Source organism: Erythrolamprus reginae, chromosome 2 (genome assembly GCF_031021105.1).
Source record: "Erythrolamprus reginae isolate rEryReg1 chromosome 2, rEryReg1.hap1, whole genome shotgun sequence".
Lineage (NCBI taxonomy): Eukaryota > Metazoa > Chordata > Lepidosauria > Squamata > Dipsadidae > Erythrolamprus > Erythrolamprus reginae.
This window is the reverse complement of record NC_091951.1, coordinates 32,614,016-32,632,805: the sequence shown is the minus strand read 5'-3', so window position 1 is coordinate 32,632,805 and position 18,790 is coordinate 32,614,016. Positions and strand designations below refer to the sequence as shown.

Below are 18,790 nucleotides of genomic sequence, written 5' to 3'. Positions count from 1 at the left end.
GGTTGGGAAACAACACTGTTCTAGTCTAACCCTCTCTGCGCAGGCAGGAAATACCGTTTCAGACAAATGGTTTTTTAAAACTTCCAATGTTTGAATATTTATAACTTCTGAAGGAAAATTATTCCATTGATTAATTCTTCCAACTGTCAGGAAATTTCTCCTTAGTTCTAAGTTGCTTCTCTCCTTGTTTAGTTTCCACCCATTGCCACCTGTTCTATCCTCAGGTGCTTTGGAGAATAACTTGACTCCCTCTTCTTTCTGGCACCTCCTGAGATATTGGAACACTGCTATCATATCACCCCAAGTCCTTCTTTTCATTCTCAGTCCCTGCAATCGTTCTTTCTATATTATGGCCTCCAGTCCCCTAATCATCTTTGTTGCTCTTCTCTGCACTCTTTCTAGAGTCTCGATATCCTTTTTGCATCATGGCGACCAAAATTGGATGCAGTATTCCAAGTGTGGCCTTACCAAGGCATTGTAAAGTGTTATTAACGCTTCACATCATCTTGATTCTGTCTCTCTGTTAATGCAGCCTGGAACCGTGTTGGGTTTTTTGGCCGCTGCTGCACACTGCTGGCTCATATTTAAGTGATTGTCCCACTAGGACTCCAAGATCCTCTCACAGTTACGACTATTGAGCCAGATACCACCCAGAGGTGGGCAGCTAAAGTGGAATGGTGATGTGTGCTCACCTCTATGGCTCTGAGTGCTAGTGGAGTCTAGCACAATTACTCTATTGCACCTGGGCAGGTGTTCTGTTAAGGTCTCTGGTAGAATCCTCCCGAAAATTCACAGATACAAATGTCAGACACACACACGTTTGACAATTCAAAACACTGTTCTTTATAACGAAAAATCCAAATGAACTAAGCACTCTTTCTCCAAACAAATTGGTAATTTGTACAAGTCCCTTATCAGTTCTGAGATACTTAGCTTGCAGCTGTGAGGTAATTCACATTCCTTCTTCTTTCACAAAGTGAAACACACTTTGCTCTGGTTTAGTTTCAAAGCGGGGGGAAATCAGTACACAAAGGTCAAAGTCAGCAAGGCAGGCACGAAACACAACGATCAGATAATCCTCCACAATGGCCAAACCCACAGGCTGCTATTTATAGCAGCCTCACTAATTACCACAGCCCCACCCAACCACAGGTGGCCTCATTTTCTTTGATAATAATCTCTCAGTTGTTACTGCCTATGCATCGCTCTCTGCATGCGTGGCTGTATCATTAACTCTTGTTCCGAATCCAAGGAGGAGCTAGATAATTGATCTCCTTCTGAGCTGTCTGCCACACTCTCCTCCTCCCTGTCACTCATGTCTTCTTGGTCAGAGGAGCCTTCATCATCAGATTCCACGGGGGGGGGGGGGCAAAACAGGCCTGCAGCATGTGGATGTCTCCCCCACATCCACAGTCCTTGGGGCAGGAGCTGGGCCAGAGCTAACCACAACAGCAGGTAGAAAAATTGTGCGCGGACACGCAGATGCACCCGTGTTTTGGCAGAGTGACACACATCTGTGTGTCCACGTGCGATTTTGCTACCTGACCAGGTGCAGTAGCATAATTGTGCTGGACTCCGCTAGCACTCAGAGCCACGGGGGGCAAGCACACATCACCGTTCCACCTTAGCAGGCCACTTCTGGTGCCACCTATATACTGTACCTGTGCTTTTGGTTTTTCTTGCCTAAACATAGAACCGGAAAACGTGCTGCTATTGCACTCAGTCTAAAAGCAAAGAGAATCTGAAGGCACAATTAAAGTCTCCTGTTTGCACTATCAAGCTGAATCCTGATTAACCTTCTCATTAAATAAAACCATGTAATGGCACTCTCAGGTATGTACTTGCACAAAATGGCTTAAAGTGTTGAGCTGAGAGCTGAAAAAAGGGGAAAGGAATTAATTAATTGAACACAGGCTGCAAAGCCCGGGATTCATTGTCGGAATGGCAGGGTATAAAATTATCTTCTGCTATATAAGAGGTGAAATAAATGTAGGCAGGATCTGACAGGCAAAAAAAAAAAAGGGAGGGGGGAGTGAGGTGGAAATGCACAAAGCTACTTGCTATTGCCAGCAAAGCAACCCAGTGTTCATTTGAGAACATGCCACCCACACCCAGCTCAGCGGCAACCTCTTCGCATTGATCGAGCCCTTAAGGACTAATGCCTGCGTGCCCTCTTACTCATAAAGGCTTGTTTCCCAGCAAGTGGATGTTTGGAGAAATGGATATTTAGGAAAAGTAATGTTCGACTCAGAAAGTGCCCCTCCCTCTGTGACATTGAGCCCCCTGGGCATTTAGAAGTGGAAGGAACTTAACATGGAAGTATTTGATCGAATCAAAATCGCATAAAGTATTAGCACCGCTTTATAAAGCTTTATAGTAAGGCCAACCACTGGAACACTGCATCCAGTTTTGGACACTCCATTACAAAAAAAGATATTGAGGCTTTGGGGGGGGGAAGTGCATAGAAGAGCAAATAAGATGATTAAGGGCCTGGGGCCTAAAACATGAAGAACAGTTGCAGGATTTGGGTTTGGTTAGTCTAGAGCAGTGATTTTCAACCTTTTTTGAGCCGCGGCACATTTTTTACATTTACGAAACCCTGGGGCACATTGAGCGGGGGGAGGATGGGGGCTAAAAAAAGTTTGGACAAAAAAATTCTCTCTCTTCCTCCATTTCGCTCCCTTTCGCTCTATTTCTCTCTCCCTCCCTCTTTCTCTGCCTTCCTTCTTTCTCTCTCCATCCCTCTTTCTTTCTCTTCCTTCCTTCCTCTCTTTTTTGCTCTCTTTCTCTCTCCCTCCCTCCATGTCTTTCTCTCTCCTTCCCTCCCTCTCTTGCTTTCTCTCTTACTTTCTTTCTCTTGTTCTTTTTCTCTCTCTCTTGCTTTCTCTCTCTTTCTTGTTCTCTTTCTCTCTCTCTCTTGCTTTCTTTCTCTCTCTGAGCTTTGCGGCACACCTGACCATGTCTCACGGCAGACTAGTGTGCCGTGGCACACTGGTTGAAAAACACTGGTCTAGAGAAAAGAAATCAATTAGAGTAACAGAGTTGGAAGAGACCTTGTAGGTCATCTAGTCCAGGGTAGGCAAAGTTGGCTCTTCTATGACTTGTGGACTTCAACTCCCAGAAGTCCTGAGCCAATCATGCTAACTCAGGAATTCTGGGAGTTGAAGTCCACCTGTCATAGAAGAGTCAACTTTGCCTACCCCTGATCTAGCCCATACCTACACCATTTCCGACAAATTACAGTCCATTTTCTTCTTGAAAGTCTCAATTGTTGGAGCTCTCACAACCTCCGCAGGCAAGCTGTTCCACTGGTTGATTGCTGTCACTTGTCAGAAATTTTTCTCCTTAATGCCAAATTGAATCTCTCCTTGGTCGATTTCCCTCCATCATTCCATTATTAGAAGGACTAGGAGGAGACAGGATACTAGTGTTCCAGTATTTGAGGGGCTGCCACAATGGAGAAGGGATCAATTTATTTTCCAAAGCACCCGAGGGCAGGACAAAGAAGCAATGGATGGAAACTAACCAAGGAGAGAAGCAACATGGAATTGAGAATTAACAATGAAAACAATTAACCAGTGGAACACGTTGTGGGGGCTTCATCACTGGAGGTTTTAGAGAAGAGATAGGGCAGCCACTTATCTGAAATGGTATAGGACTGTGATGGTGAAAATATGGGCCGTGATATGGCATACGGAGCCATATCTGAGATCACATAAAACGTATCAGGAAAGACTTAATGAACTCAATCTGTATGGTCTGGAGGACAGAAGGGAATTGGGGGACATGATGGAAACATTTAAATATGTTAAAGGGTTAAATAAGGTTCAGGAGGGAAGTGTTTTTAATAGGAAAGTGAAGACAAGAACAAGGGGGCACAATCTGAGGTTAGTTGGGGGAAAGATCAAAAGCAACGTGAGGAAATATTATTTTACTGAAAGAGTAGTAGATGCTTGGAACAAACTTCCAGCAGAGGTGCTTGGTAAATCCACAGTAACTGAATTTAAACATGCCTGGGATAAACATATATCCATCCTAAGATAAAATACAAAAAATAGTATAAGGGCAGACTAGATGGACCGTGAGGTCTTTTTATGCCGTCAAACTTCTATGTTTCTATCACGTGAGACGTTGCCCTATGTCAGATTTTCGGCCTTGGGATGATTCAGGGAAGCTTCCCTGAAGCCCCAGAGTGCCAAAAACCTGCCCAACGGACAAACCAGAAGTTCACAAAACACACTTCCGGTTTGCCCGTTGTGCTGTTTTTTACACTCCAGAGGCTTCATGGAAACTTCCTGAAGCCCTGGAGTGCAAAAAACAGCACAACAGGAAAACTGGAAGTGCTTTTTTCCCATCCTCCGGTTTGCCTGTTTGCCTGTTTTTCACTCTCCCAGGCTTCAGTGCTGCCTATGCCCATGCGCAGGGATGGGCAGGGGATTGTGCGCATATGCAGAGGCAGTGTGGGGTGTGTGTGCGTGTGGGGGGGGAGGGAAGGGGTGTGGGCATGTGTACACCTGCTAGCACACCCACGCAGACCCTTATGGCACACGAACCAGAAAAGGTTCGCCATTACTGGTGTAGGATCTCCTGCTTATGCAGGGGCTTAGACTAGATCAGGGGTAGGCAAAGTTGGCTCTTCTATGACTATTGGACTTCAACTCCCAGAATTCCTGAGCTAGCATGATTGGCTCAGGAATTCTGGGAGTTGAAGTCCACAAGTCATAGAAGAGCCAACTTTGCCTGCTCCTGGGCTAGAAGACCTCCAAGGTCCCTTCAAGGTCTATTCTGATAGATTGAACTCCACTATGAAAATGGGATTCCCGAGTTTTGTTGCTTATGTTTCAGCACAGGATGGGCCTACATAACAACCAGGGTCTAAAAAAAGCTCCTGAGTCCAGAAATTCACCTTGCTCCAGGAGAGAAGTTAGGTTGAGTCTTTGGAGAGGGGCGGCATACAAATCTTATTATTACTATTATTATTACTATTATTACTATTATTATTATTATTATTATTATTATTATTATTATTATTATTATTATGTCAATACAACACAGCAAACAAGATCACTATGCTGGATTTCGTATTTCATCACCAGTCGAGTGCTTCCCAAGCACCTAGGACTGTGTGATGTAGCGGCGAATTATGTGTGCCGATCCCAGTAAAGCGGCAATTGACAGATGCCGATTTTTTTGCAATTGACAGATGGAGATTTTGTCAATTTCGATGGTTTTCAAATGTCCACTGAGATCCTTTGACACTGTGCCCAGCATGCCAAATACCACTGGGACCACTTTCACTGGCTTATGCCAGAGTCGTTGCAGCCCAATTTTTAGATCTTCGTATTTCACTTCATTATTATTATTATTATTATTATTATCATCATCATCATCATCATCATCATCATCATCATCACTATTACTACTATTATTGTTGTTGTTGTTATTGTTTGTTGTTATTGTTGTCATTATTATTATTATTATTGTTGTCATTATTATTGTTGTTGTTGTTGTAGTGCAGACAGAACTCAACCTATGACTACGATTGTGCCTGAAATATCTGTTGTAAAGCGAGACAGTTGTTAACTGAGTTTTGCCCCCCTTTTATAAGGTACTAGAAGACCTCCAAGGTCCCTTCCAACTCCCTTATGCTGTTATGACATCAGATCGGCTCGCGTATTTATTAAGGAAGTGCTAATAGACTGAAATGAAATGAGGTTCCTGGGAGATCGAACTCCCTGGGAGAAAGAGGTTGTATAACTGCCTTTGTACCAGAGTAATTCTGCGTCCTCTCTGCCCTGGCTGTGTCTGAATTATTTATTTAATGATTCCTTATGTGGAGAGAAAAACCACAGGCCTGTTTCTGCATGACCGCACCGTATGCCAAACGGGGAGAGCTCGGTCCTTTTAAGAGCTCGGAAAACCTGCCTTGGCCAAGTGGTCCTCAGCTATATGACCAATACTTTTGACCCCGAAATTTCTGTCGCTAAGAGAGACACCTGTTAAATGAGTGTTGGCCCATTTTATGACCTTCTACATCAGGCCTTCTACTGACAGTGTGGCAAGCCATTGATTGATCAACAACCTCTGCACCAGCTTGACACAAACAGTTTTGCCTTTGGAAGTTGTGGGAGCATCATCACTGGAAGATTTCAGGAAGAGATTGGACTGCCATCTGTCAGAAATGGTGTAGAATTGATGTTCAGCCTTTGAATGGTCTTCTCTCGTGCATGGATGACAGAACCAATCATTGGTCTGTAATTTTCAATTAGGCTGAGGTCTCCATTTTTGAAGATAGGGATGACTGTGGCCAGTGACCATAGGTTGGACAAGGAGTCGGTACTGAGAGATATTTCAAAGATTGTGCTTAGAGGAACTGCTATGGCAGTGGAAATTTTTTTTAGCAATAGCAATTGCATTAGACTTATATACCGCTTCACAGTACTTTTTAAGCTTCAGTATCACCTCACTTTTAAATACAACCGTTTGTCTGAAATGATATAGGTAGTTCTCAACTTACGACCACAATTGAGCCCAAAATTTCTGTTGTTAAGTGAGTCATTTTGAGTTTTGTCCCACTTTATGACTTTTCTTGCATGGTTGTTAAGTGAATTGCCGCAACTGATAAGTTAATAACCTGGTGGTTAAGTGAACCTGTCCTCCCCATTGACTTTGCTGGCCAAAAGGTTGCAAAAGGGGATTGCAGGACCTTGGACACAGCAACGGTCGTATGAATCAGTTGCCAAGCATCTGAATATTGTTCAGGTGATCATGTGGACCTTACAAAGGCCATAATTGTGAAACAACGGTCCAGGCAACGAAGCAGTGGAAGTGATGTGCCGGTGCCTGGAGGCTGTTGGGGCCTGGATGGGTGTCAACAAACTCAAACTCAACCCAGACAAGATGGAGTGGCTGTGGGTCTTGCCTCCCAAGAAGGACAATTCCATCTGTCCGTCCATTACCCTGGGGGGAGAACTATTGACCCCCTCAGAGAGGGTTCGCAACTTGGGCGTCCTCCTTGATCCATAGCTGACATTGGAACATCATCTTTCGGCTGTGGCGAGGAGGGCGTTTGCCCAGGTTCGCCTGGTGCACCAGTTGCAGCCCTATTTGGACAGGGAGTCATTGCTCACAGTCACTCATGCCCTCATCACCTCGAGGTTCGATTACTGCAACGCTCTCTACATGGGGCTACCTTTGAAGAGTGTTTGGAAACTTCAGATCGTGCAGAATGCGGCCGCGAGAGCCATCGTGGGGCTTCCTAGATTTGCCCACGTTTCTGCAACACTCTGCGGCCTGCACTGGCTGCCGATCGGTTTCCGGTCACAATTCAAAGTGTTGGTCATGACCTTTAAAGCCCTACATGGCATTGGACCAGAATACATCCAGAACCGCCTTTTACCGCACGAATCCCAGCGGTTGATAAGGTCCCACAGAGTTGGCCTTCTCCGGGTCCCGGTGACCAAACAATGTTGTTTGGCGGCCCCCAGGGGAAGAGCCTTCTCTGTGGCAGCCCCGGCCCTCTGGAATCAACTCCCCCCAGAGATTAGAACGGCCCCCACCCTCCTTGTCATTCGCAAATGACTGAAGACCGACCTTTGTTGTCAGGCATGGGGGAGTTAGGACATTCCTTCCCCATGGCCATTACAAGTTATGTATGGTATGTTTGTGTGTATGTTTGGTTTTTTATAATAGGGGTTTTTAGTTGTTTTATTAAATTGGATTGTTACATGTTGTTTTTTATCATTGTTGAGGGGCGGCATACAAATCCAATAAATAAATAAATAAATAAATAAATGTAAATAAATAAATAAATAAATAATTGATCCCTTTTTTTAGGGCTGTTGTAACTTTGAACGGTCACTAAATGAACAGTTCTAAGTCAAGGATCTTCTGCCTGAGGAGTGGTTTTACTAGAAGACCTCCAAGGTCCTTGTTGTCTCTGTTATTCTGTAAGTGAAGATGGCAGCAATCAAATTTCTGGCCCTGTTTTTCCTACCATATTTAGCAGGGTTGGCAACCTTAAACCCCCAGAGAGCCATTTGGACCTGTTTCCCACAGAAATGAAAACATCGGGAGCCACAAAAACTCTTCCTCTGCCTGACTATTTCCTGAGCGGCCACAAAACTAGCATGTATGGTTGAATTAAAGGTTCTTTTCTTTCTGAAACTTTTCTTTTCTTGGATTTATCCATGGTTGACCTACCAGGGGTTGAAAAGCTTAATAAATTACACATTGTTGAGTGTCACACATTGGTAGTTGTGATGCATATTTTGAGCGATGGAGCTGCCGCAGAGGGATGAAAGAGCCACATATAGCTCCAGAGCCACATATAGCTCCAGAGCCGCTGGTTGCTGAACCCTAATATATAGGAAAACACATAGGAAAGGATAGGCAATTGAATCACGTAATTGGGGGGCGTCATGTTGAGACACACACACCCCAAACACAGCTGAGTGAAGAGGCCATGTGTCCCATTTCTTTGTATTGGCCTACTTAATTCAGACAGGGAAAGAATGCTGTGTTGGGGCCAGGCAGTGTGTAGTGTGGGCCTTTATGACAATTGAGCAATTGTCTTCTGGATTGCCATCAAAGGGCAGGGAGAGATGCATGGTGCCAGCGGTAACTGGTTGTGGCAGAAGGGAGAAATACAGATTTACAGGAAGGCTGAAGAGCATAGTTCCCTCTAAGCTGAGCAGTGAGCAATCGCTCACTTAAAAATCATCATCAACTCAGAGTTTTCCAAACCTGCCCAGAAGCTGAGAGGGAAAGAGTGAGAGGGAAGGAGAGAGAGAGGAAGAGAGGAAGAGAGAGAAACAGATAGAAAAAAAGAGAGGAAGGAAAAGAGAAAGAAAAAGAATGGGAGTATGGAAGAGAGAAAGAAAATCAAAATCTAGTTTGAAACTAGCTCAACTATTTAAGTGGCATTTTGATATTGATAGAGTTGCCCTATTATGAGCTCACTGTTATAGACACACAGTACAGTATTTTATTTTGAAATTCTCTGAGGCAAAACAGGGTGGGTTTTTTATTTGTTTGTTTGTTTGTTTGTTTGTTTATTTATTATTTCTGTGCCGCCCAGTCCCGAAGGGACTGCCGCTCAGACACTATACTTTTCTGCCCCCCCCAAAAAAAAATTAGAAGGAACACTGCTGAAGAGTATTCTGTTTTATTAATTGGACTAAAATAAAAGCAAGCTTCTGAGTTCCTGCCCAGCCAGCTAAAAACATTGAAGGTCCTTAATCTTATCAGACTTCACCCAAGAGTTTTAGGGCTGTAAAGCACTGCGAAGCAATATATAAGTGCTATTGTTATCTATACATTTTACTTATTTCATTTAGTGTGTGGCGCTCTATGGCGGTCATGTAATCACTGATATATACAAATTTAGTGTAAGAGGAGCATAATAGAAACATAGAAGGTTGACGGCAGAAAAAGACCTCATGATCCATCTAGTCTGCCCTTATACAGTACTATTTCCTGTATTTTATCTTAGGATGGATATATGTTTACCCCAGGCATGTTTAAATTCAGTTACTGTGGATTTACCAACCACGTCTGCTGGAAGTTTGTTCCAAGGATCTACTACTTTTTCAGTAAATTTAATATTTTCTCATGTTGCTTTTGATCTTTCCCCAATAATATACAGTATATGTGGACAATACGATACAAAACAATGTAGGAAGTAATATATTAAATTAAGAGTAATAAAATCATAATAAGGAGTCATAGAATTGCAATGGGTTAGATAGAGGTCATCGAAACATAGAAGACTGATGGCAGAAAAAGACCCCATGGTCCATCTAGTCTGCCCTTATACTATTTCCTGTATTTTGTCTTAGGATGGATATATGTTTTATTCCAGGCATGTTTAAATTCAGTTACTGTGGATTTACCAACCACGTCTGCTGGAAGTTTGTTCCAAGGATCTACTACTTTTTCAGTAAAATAATATTTTCTCATGTTGCTTTTGATCTTTCCCCAATAATATATACAGTATGTGGACAATACGATACAAAACAATGTAGGAAGTAATATATTAAATTAAGAGTAATAAAATCATAATAAGGAGTCATAGAATTGCAATGGGTTAGATAGAGGTCATCGAAACATAGAAGACTGACGGCAGAAAAAGACCCCATGGTCCATCTAGTCTGCCCTTATACTATTTCCTGTATTTTGTCTTAGGATGGATATATGTTTTATTCCAGGCATGTTTAAATTAGGTTACTGTGGATTTACCAACCACGTTTGCTGGAAGTTTGTTCCAAGCATCTATTACTTTTTCAGTAAAATAATATTTTCTCACGTTGCTTCTGATTTCCCCCCCAACTAACCGCAGATTGTGCCTCCTCTTTCTTGTGTTCCTACTAAAAACACTTCCCTCCTGAATCTTATTTAACCCTTTAACATATTTAAATGCCCCCCCCCCTTTCTCTTCTGTCCTCCAGACTATACAGATTGAGTTCATTCAATCTTTCCTGATAGGTTTTATGCTTAAGACCTTCCACCATTTTTGTAGCCCGTCTTTGGACCCGTCATAATTCAATCTCTAAGGAAGCTAACCATCTAACTGGTTCTGGGACGGATAATCCCAGGTGCTTTGAAATGTGCATAAATAAAAGGTAAAGGCTCCCCTCGCACATATGTGCTAGACATTCTCGACTCTAGGGCCACAGTAGAATATGATACTTTATTTGGCCAAATGTGATTGGACACACAAGGAATTCAATGTACCGTACATTCAAACAATAGAATGGAATGGAATGGAATGGAATAGAATAGAATAGAATAGAATAGAATAGAATAGATGTACCTCAAGTATCACGAGGTACAACACTTAATGATTATCATAGGGTACAAAAAAAACAATCAGGAAACAATCATTGTTACTATAAATCGTAAGGTTACAAGCAACAAGTTACAGTCATACAGTCATAAGTGGGAGGAGATGATCCACAATTGATCAGTGGAACATCTTGCCTCCAGAAGTTGTGAATGCTCCAACACTGGAAGTTTTTAAGAAGATGTTGGATAAACTTCTGTCTGAAGTAGTGTAGGGTCTCCTGCCCAAGCTGGGGGTTGGACTAGAAGACCTCCAAGGTGCCTTCCAACTCTGTTGTTACTATTATTATTAAGACTGATTTGAAGAGAAGCATGCATGCAGAGTGATTGACTGAAGGAATGTAAATCACAGCCACAAGAATTTCAGCTCATTGGTACCACGGAGAAGCTACCTTTCAGCCACCTTGGTGAGATACCTGTGCCTTACATTAAGGGACTGTCTCCTCTCCAGGCAAGGCTGTGACATTGGTTCTTCAGCTCTATGCCTTTTGTTGTTGTTGTTGACATTTTTGTGCTCCATTTGCTCTCCAGAAATCAATTTGCTACGTTCATACTGGAAGGGAAATAGTTTATGTAACTAAAATCACACCACATGCCTCCCCACTCAGAAATAATTCAATAGGGCTTCCTGGACCATGTGATTAATAGAATCCACGCTAGGAAACCTAATTAACCCCACTTGTTTCCCCCACCACCAATATACAACCAGAATTTGAGCCATATAGCATACAACAATTGTTTAATTTAAACATATTATCTACAGGGGGTGGACAAAAAACTGGAAACACCTTGCAGCTCTTTCGTGGAATCCAGATTTGTGAAGCTCCCTTGAAACAGTTTGTGTGGAAACTGGGTTCTGTACGTGTCTATTGAGCTCTGCAGTGATTTTAGGAGCTGCGGTCTTACGATCCGCTCTAACAATTTGCTTTAGAGTCCGACGGTCTCTCTCAGACAACTTCGATTTTCGACCAGACCTGTGCTTGGCTGAGGACATTTTCCCTTCTCTTTCAAAAGCAGTCATTACTTTTGAGACATTACCTCTTGAAACGCCAAATATTCGGGCACTTTCTGTTACACTAGTGCCTGCCATTCAAGCACCAACAATTTGGCCTCTTCGAAAGTTTGAGAGTCTTCCGTTTCTAGAAGGTTATAACCAATTTCCTTAAATTTGTGTAAAAAAAAAAGATAGTTTTAAAAAACATATAAAATAACAGAATTTAAAAAAAACATTAAAATATGTCAAGTTTTGATTGATTTGAACATGTTCAAACATTATGATACCAAAAAGGTCAAGTGTTTCCATGTTTTTGTCCACCCCCTGTACCTTATCATTCATATGTTGATTGCTTCTTAAAAATAAGGATGTTTGGCTACTAAATAACGTTCTCATTTTTCAGGCTGATCCTCTGAATGCATCTCCCAATTCAAGAAAAGGGCCTAGATACACAGTCAGAAAAACTGTATTTTTCCTTCAGAATTCTTGTTTCCCACTTCTGTGTATGTCAAAATAGAATAGAATAGAATGGAATTCTTTATCTTTATTGGCCAAGTGTGACTTGACACACAAGGAATTTGTCTTTGGTGCATATGCTCTCAGTGAACATAAAAGACAAGATATATTTTTCAAGAATAGTGAGGTGCAACATTTAACACTTGCCGATGACTCTAAAGTATGCAATAGGGTTGATATTCCTGGAGGCGTCTGTAATATGGTACATGATTTGGCCTTACTAGATAAATGGTCAAAGCAATGGAAACTGCAGTTTAATGTTTCCAAATGTAAAATAATGCACTTGGGGAAAAGGAATCCTCAATCTGAGTATTGTATTGGCAGTTCTGTGTTAGCAAAAACTTCAGAAGGAAAGGATTTAGGGGTAGTGATTTCTGACAGTCTCAAAATGGGTGAACAGTGCAGTCAGGTGGTAAGGAAAGCAAGTAGGATGCTTGGCTGCATAGCTAGAGGTATAACAAGCAGGAAGAGGGAGATTATGATCCCGCTATATAGAGTGCTGGTGAGACCACATTTGGAATACTGTGTTCAGTTCTGGAGACCTCACCTACAAAAAGATATTGACAAAATTGAACGGGTCCAAAGACAGGCTACAAGAATGGTGGAAGGTCTTAAGCATAAAACTTATCAGGAAAGACTTAATGAACTCAATCTGTATAGTCTGGAGGACGGAAGGAAAAGGGGGGACATGATCGAAACATTTAAATATGTTAAAGGGTTAAATAAGGTCCAGGAGGGAAGTGTTTTTAATAGGAAAATGAACACAAGAACAAGGGGACACATTATTTATTTATTTTGATTTGATTTGATTTGATTTGATTTGATTTGATTTGATTTGATTTGATTTGATTTGTATGCCGCCCCTCTCCGTAGACTCCGTAGTTGGGGAAAAGATTAAAAGCAACATGAGAAAATATTATTTTACTGAAAGAGTAGTAGATCCTTGGAACAAACTTCCAGCAGACGTGGTAGATAAATCCACAGTAACTGAATTTAAACATGCCTGGGATAAACATATATCCATCCTAAGATAAAATACAGAAAATAGTATAAGGGCAGACTAGATGGACCATGAGGTCTTTTTCTGTCGTCAGACTTCTATGTTTCTATATTTCTATGATTGTCACAGGGTCTCAAATAATCAGGAAACAATCAATATTAATACAAATCATAAGGATACAAGCAGCGTTACAGTCATACAGCTATAAGTCGAGGACTAGCCTGTGTTTTTGGTCACCCTCCTTTCCTGACCTGACCTATCTTGAAGGGCTGATGTCCAACCCTATATTTATTTATTTTTATTTATTTATTTATTTATTTTATTTGTTTATTTTGTCCAATACACAATACATATAGAGAAAGTATTCATGAGAAAGTATTATTTTACTGAAAGAGTAGTAGATCCTTGGAACAAACTTCCAGCAGACGTGGTTGGTAAATCCACAGTAACCGAATTTAAACATGCCTGGGATAAACATATATCCATTGTAAGATAAAATACAGGAAATAGTAAAAGGGCAGACTAGATGGACCATGGGGTCTTTTTCTGCCGTCAGTCTTCTATGTTTCTATGTTTCTATGTTTCTAAGTGGGAAGAGATGGGTGATACGAATGACGAGAAGACTAATAGTAATGCAGCTTTGGTGAATAATTGTATAGTTTTGAGGGCACTCAAAACTCAGTAAAACAGTGGAAGTGATGTGCTGGTGTCTGGAGGCTGTTGGGGTTTGGATAATAACTGCAGTGATTCACTTAGCAACTGTGGCAGGAAAGGTCGTGAAATGGAACAAAATTGACTTAACAACAGTTTTGCTTAGCAACAGAAATTTTGGACTCAGTTGTAAGTCGAGGACTAGCCTGTGTTTTTGGTCACCCTCCTTTCCTGACCTGACCTATCTTGAAGGGCTGATGTCCAACTCTATATTTATTTTTATTTATTTATTTATTTTATTTGTTTATTTTGTCCAATACACAATACATATAGAAGAGAATAGACATGAGGTAATGTATATAAAAAAAATATAAAATAGAGGAGAAGATATATGAAAGGAAGAAAATATATATGATATATGAGATAAAGGAAAGACAATTGGACAGGGGACGAAAGGTACACTAGTGCACTTATGTACGCCCCTTACTGACCTCTTAGGAACCTGGAGAGGTCAATCGTGGATAGTCTAAGGGAGAAAAGTTGGGGGTTAGGGGTTGACACTATTGAGTCTGGTAATGAGTTCGGAAACTTCAGGTCGTGCAGAATGCAGCTGCGAGAGCAATCATGGACTTTCCCAAAAATGCCCATGTAACACCAACACTCCGCAGTCTGCATTGGTTGCCGATCAGTTTCCGGTCACAATTCAAAGTGTTGGTTATGACCTATAAAGCCCTTCATGGCACCGGACCAGACTATCTCAGGGACCGCCTTCTGCTGCACGAATCCCAGCGATCAGTTAGGTCCCACCGAGTGGGTCTTCTCCAGGTCCCGTCGACTAAACAATGTCGTCTTGCGGGATCCAGGGAAAGAGCCTTCTCTGTGCCGCCCTGACCCTCTGGAACCAACTCCCCCCCAGAGATTAGAATTGCCCCCACCCTCCTTGCCTTTCGTAAGCTTCTTAAAACCCACTTCTGCTGCCAGGCATGGGGGAATTGAGATACTCTTTCCCCCTAGGCCTTTACAATTTTATGCATGGTATGTCTGTATGTATGTTTGGTTTTACAATAGGGGTTTTTAACTGTTTATACTGGATTGTCATATGCTGTTTACTACTGTTGTTAGCCGCGGAGAGGGGCGGCATACAAATCCAATCCAATCCAATCCAATCAAATGAGTCCCATGCTTCGACAACTCACTTGTTAAAGTCATATTTTTTACAGTCAAGTTTGTAGCGGTTAATATTAAGTTTGAATCTGTTACGTGCTCTTGTATTGCTGCAGTTGAAGCTGAAGTAGTCATTGACAGGTAGGACGTTGCAGCATATGATCTTGTGGGCAATACTTAAATCGTGTTTTAGGCGACATATAGGAAAAACCTGTGTTAATGCCGTGTTCTGTTTTACGCAGGCAAACATTTTACGAGTGGGGGTTTTCTGTTTTATGAGAGAACCAGAAAGACTGAACGTACATTTCTCTGCAGATGTCAGGCTGACAGAATTAGGTCTCTTTTGTTTCTGGGCCGTTGGTCAGCCAGAAAGCAACACGAGGTGTTGGTGTCACGTTGCATTTCTCCTGACAAACTCTGAGGTTCGTTCCACGCCAGTCGATCTTGCTTTGGAAAGACGAACCTCAACCGAGATAGAAAAATGTGGGCTTGAGCTAATATTAGTGCAAGTTATCCTGTCTCGGTTGCTGTTTTTAATCTGTATTTTGAACGCTGGAACTGTGTAGCAGATTGCAAGCTGGCTGCCTAGTCTGCTGCCCGTGTTTGGGAGCTGGTTTTTTTAAAAATATCTATTTTGAATGGGTGCAGAATAGATCAGGCAGGGAAACGGAGTGTGATTAGAACAGGAATAAATATATCCACATGGCTTTTCACCAAGTTTTTTACTGGGTTTTCCTTGGCTGAGAGCTGTTCCGCGCTAACATGTAATCTTTTTGGTGGTTTCCTTTATCTTTACTCCTTTCTCTCTTTTTCCCCCACTAGGACTTCCTGATTCCACCCCCCACACCTCTCCCCCACCCTACAACACCCCTTTGCAACCTCCCCCTCCGCCTCCCCATGATGCCCCTATCCCGGGATACAGCGATTCCTCCGCTACGGTGGTGCATTCGGGCACAGCCACTTTGCCCCGGCTTGGAGGGGCTGCGACTCTCCCCAGGCCTCCCCCCACGTCAGCCACCCTCCCGCGCCCGCCCCGCCACCATTCTGCCACCCTACCCCGCCTCCCCCCTGACCCCTACATGCAGGAAACTCAGTTCAATGGAGCTGCCCAGGGCTACGTAGTGCAGACACATCCGCCCGTCGGGACACTTCCCATCGGAGGCTACATGCACCCAGGGTATCCGGTTCAGCTGCAGCCTTGTACGGCATACGTGCCCGTCTACCCTGTAGGGGCGGTGAGTATTTATGGTCGGCGGGGTAACCGGAGCCGGTTCTTGGGGTTGTATTAGTTTGGGACTTTCTTATAGGTAGTCCTTGACTTACAGCCAGTGGTGGGCAGGAGCTGTTGCGCTCAGGTGCTCCATCCCGGTAGGAAATTCCAGGATGAATGCGCAGCTCCGCACTCGTGATGCACCGCCCATGTGAGATTTGGCTTCTGCGCATGCATGGAACTGAATGGAGATAGCAGAGTGTTTTTTTAATGGCCAGATGCCCTTCCTGTCGCCAATGGCTGGAGCCTTCTCTGTGGTGGCCCCGGCCCTCTGGAACCAACTCCCCCCAGAGATTAGAATTGCCCCCACCCTCCTTGCCTTTCGTAAGCTGCTTAAAACCCACCTCTGCCGCCAGGCATGGGGGAATTGAGATACTCTTTCCCCTAGGCCTCTACAATTTTATGTGTATGTATGTTTGGTTTTTATAATAATGGGTTTTTAACTGTTTTTAGCACTGGATTATTATTATATGCTGTTTTATTACTGCTGTTAGCCGCCCCAAGTCTGCAGAGAGGGGCGGCATATAAATCCAATAAATAAATATAAATAAATAAATAAATGTGGAATTGTGTTCAGCTTTATACATAATCTCCATTGTACAATGTAACCATTTTCCTTTCTTTTTCTATTTTCTTTTTATTCTATTTTCTTTTCTCTTTTTTCTCTCTGTCCATCTTTCTTGTTTCTCTTTCTTCTCTTTTGCTAGGTTTTTCCTCCTTTTTCTTCTCCCTACCCTTTCTTTCTCTTAATTACATGTTTGCAATAGTCGTTTACTATTCTTTTTGACTTGTATTGTTCTTCTATTTGTGAATAAAAACTTATTTTTTTAAAAAAGGAATTGTGTTCAGCAGGTTCAAAGAGTGAAATATCTGCCCCTATCTTTGATCGAACTTACAGCCTCCCGATTGTGAGGTGAGAGCTCCACCTCCAGCCCACCAGTGGAGCCCCCTTTGTTTCTGTTGCTAAGCGAGACATTTGCTAAGTGACCCTTGTCCCACTTTATGACTTTTCCTGCCACGGTTGTTAAGTGAATCGCTGCAGTTCTGAACTTAGTAACACAGTTGTTAAGTGAATCCCCCATGGACTTTGCTTGTCTGAAGATCGCAAAAGGGATAAGGTGATGCTCCCATCCCCCCTGGGGACACTGCAATCGTCATAAAAATGAATCAGTTGGCAAGTGTGTGAATGTTGCTCATGGGACCACAAGGATGCTGCAACGGTCATAAGTGTGAAAAAAGTCAATTTTTTCAGTGCCGTTGTAACCTTGAGCGGTCACTAAATGAACTGTTGAAAGTCAAGGTCTATCTATACGTGCCAGTTGCCAAGTCCCTGAATTTTGATCATGTTACTGCTGCAATGGTCGCAAATGCAGGGATCGGTTCAAAAGCGATCTCTTTTTGTTCTGCCGGCGTGTCTCAACCACCCATAATTACAGGGTAATTAGTCCAGGAAGACACACACTACATGATAAAAGGAAAACCCAAAAGTTTTTATAAACAGAAAAACAGAAACATCTCCCTTTTTAAATGTCAAAGGGATTTTCTGGTACACACAAGGCACAGGTTAAATGCAATCCAATTGCTCACCCAATAACTGGGAAATTGAGTCCAATTCTAAAGTCCAGAGAGTCCACACACACAATCCTGAACAGCAAAAAACCACGATCTTGACAAAACAAGGAATCAGATAAACTGCCATGAGGCTAAAACACCAGGCTGCACTTTTATCTGTAGCACTAATTACAGCAGCCCCTCCCAACCACAGGTGGCCTCATTTTCTCTTATAATAATCCTTCAGTTGCTGTCTCCTATGCATCACTTTACGCATGTATGGATGTGTCATTAATTCTTGTTCAGAATCCAAGATGATACAGATGATTGATCTCCTCCTGGGCTGTCTACCAAACTCCCCTCTTCCCTGTCACTCATGTTTCCTTGGTCAGAGAAGACAGATTCTACTGGAAGCAAAACAGGCCTGCGGCATGTGGATGTTTCCCCCACATCCACCACCACATTCCTTGGGGCAGGAGCTGGGCCAGAGCTAACCACAACATCTGTTAATGTCGTTGTAACTTTGAAAAGTTGTTTAAATGAATGGTTGCAAGTCTTTCTGCTTTGTGGCAACCCCTGAGATATTGGAACACTGATATCATGTCTCCCCTGGTCCCTTTTTTCATTAAGCTAGCCATGCCCAGTTCTTGCAACTGTTCTTCATATGTTTTAGCCTCCAGTCCCCTAATCATCTTTGTCAAGGACTCCCTCTTTATCCTGCAGATGCGAGTTAGTGCAAAGGTAATGGGAACCACGATTTCTTTAGATATCACTCCAGTGATCATATACCCTTTATTATCCA

At 42.6% G+C, this 18,790-nt stretch overlaps 1 protein-coding gene across 1 annotated transcript in view; it reads left to right on the top strand.

Annotated features, from left to right (window-relative positions):
- PRRT1 (proline rich transmembrane protein 1) overlaps positions 1-18,790 on the top strand; it is a 58,465-nt gene that overhangs the window by 19,364 nt on the left and 20,311 nt on the right. The window contains exon 2 of the mRNA XM_070737702.1: positions 15,990-16,402. Within this exon, the coding sequence (XP_070593803.1) occupies positions 15,990-16,402 (413 nt within the window). The remainder of the gene's footprint in view (positions 1-15,989; positions 16,403-18,790) is intronic.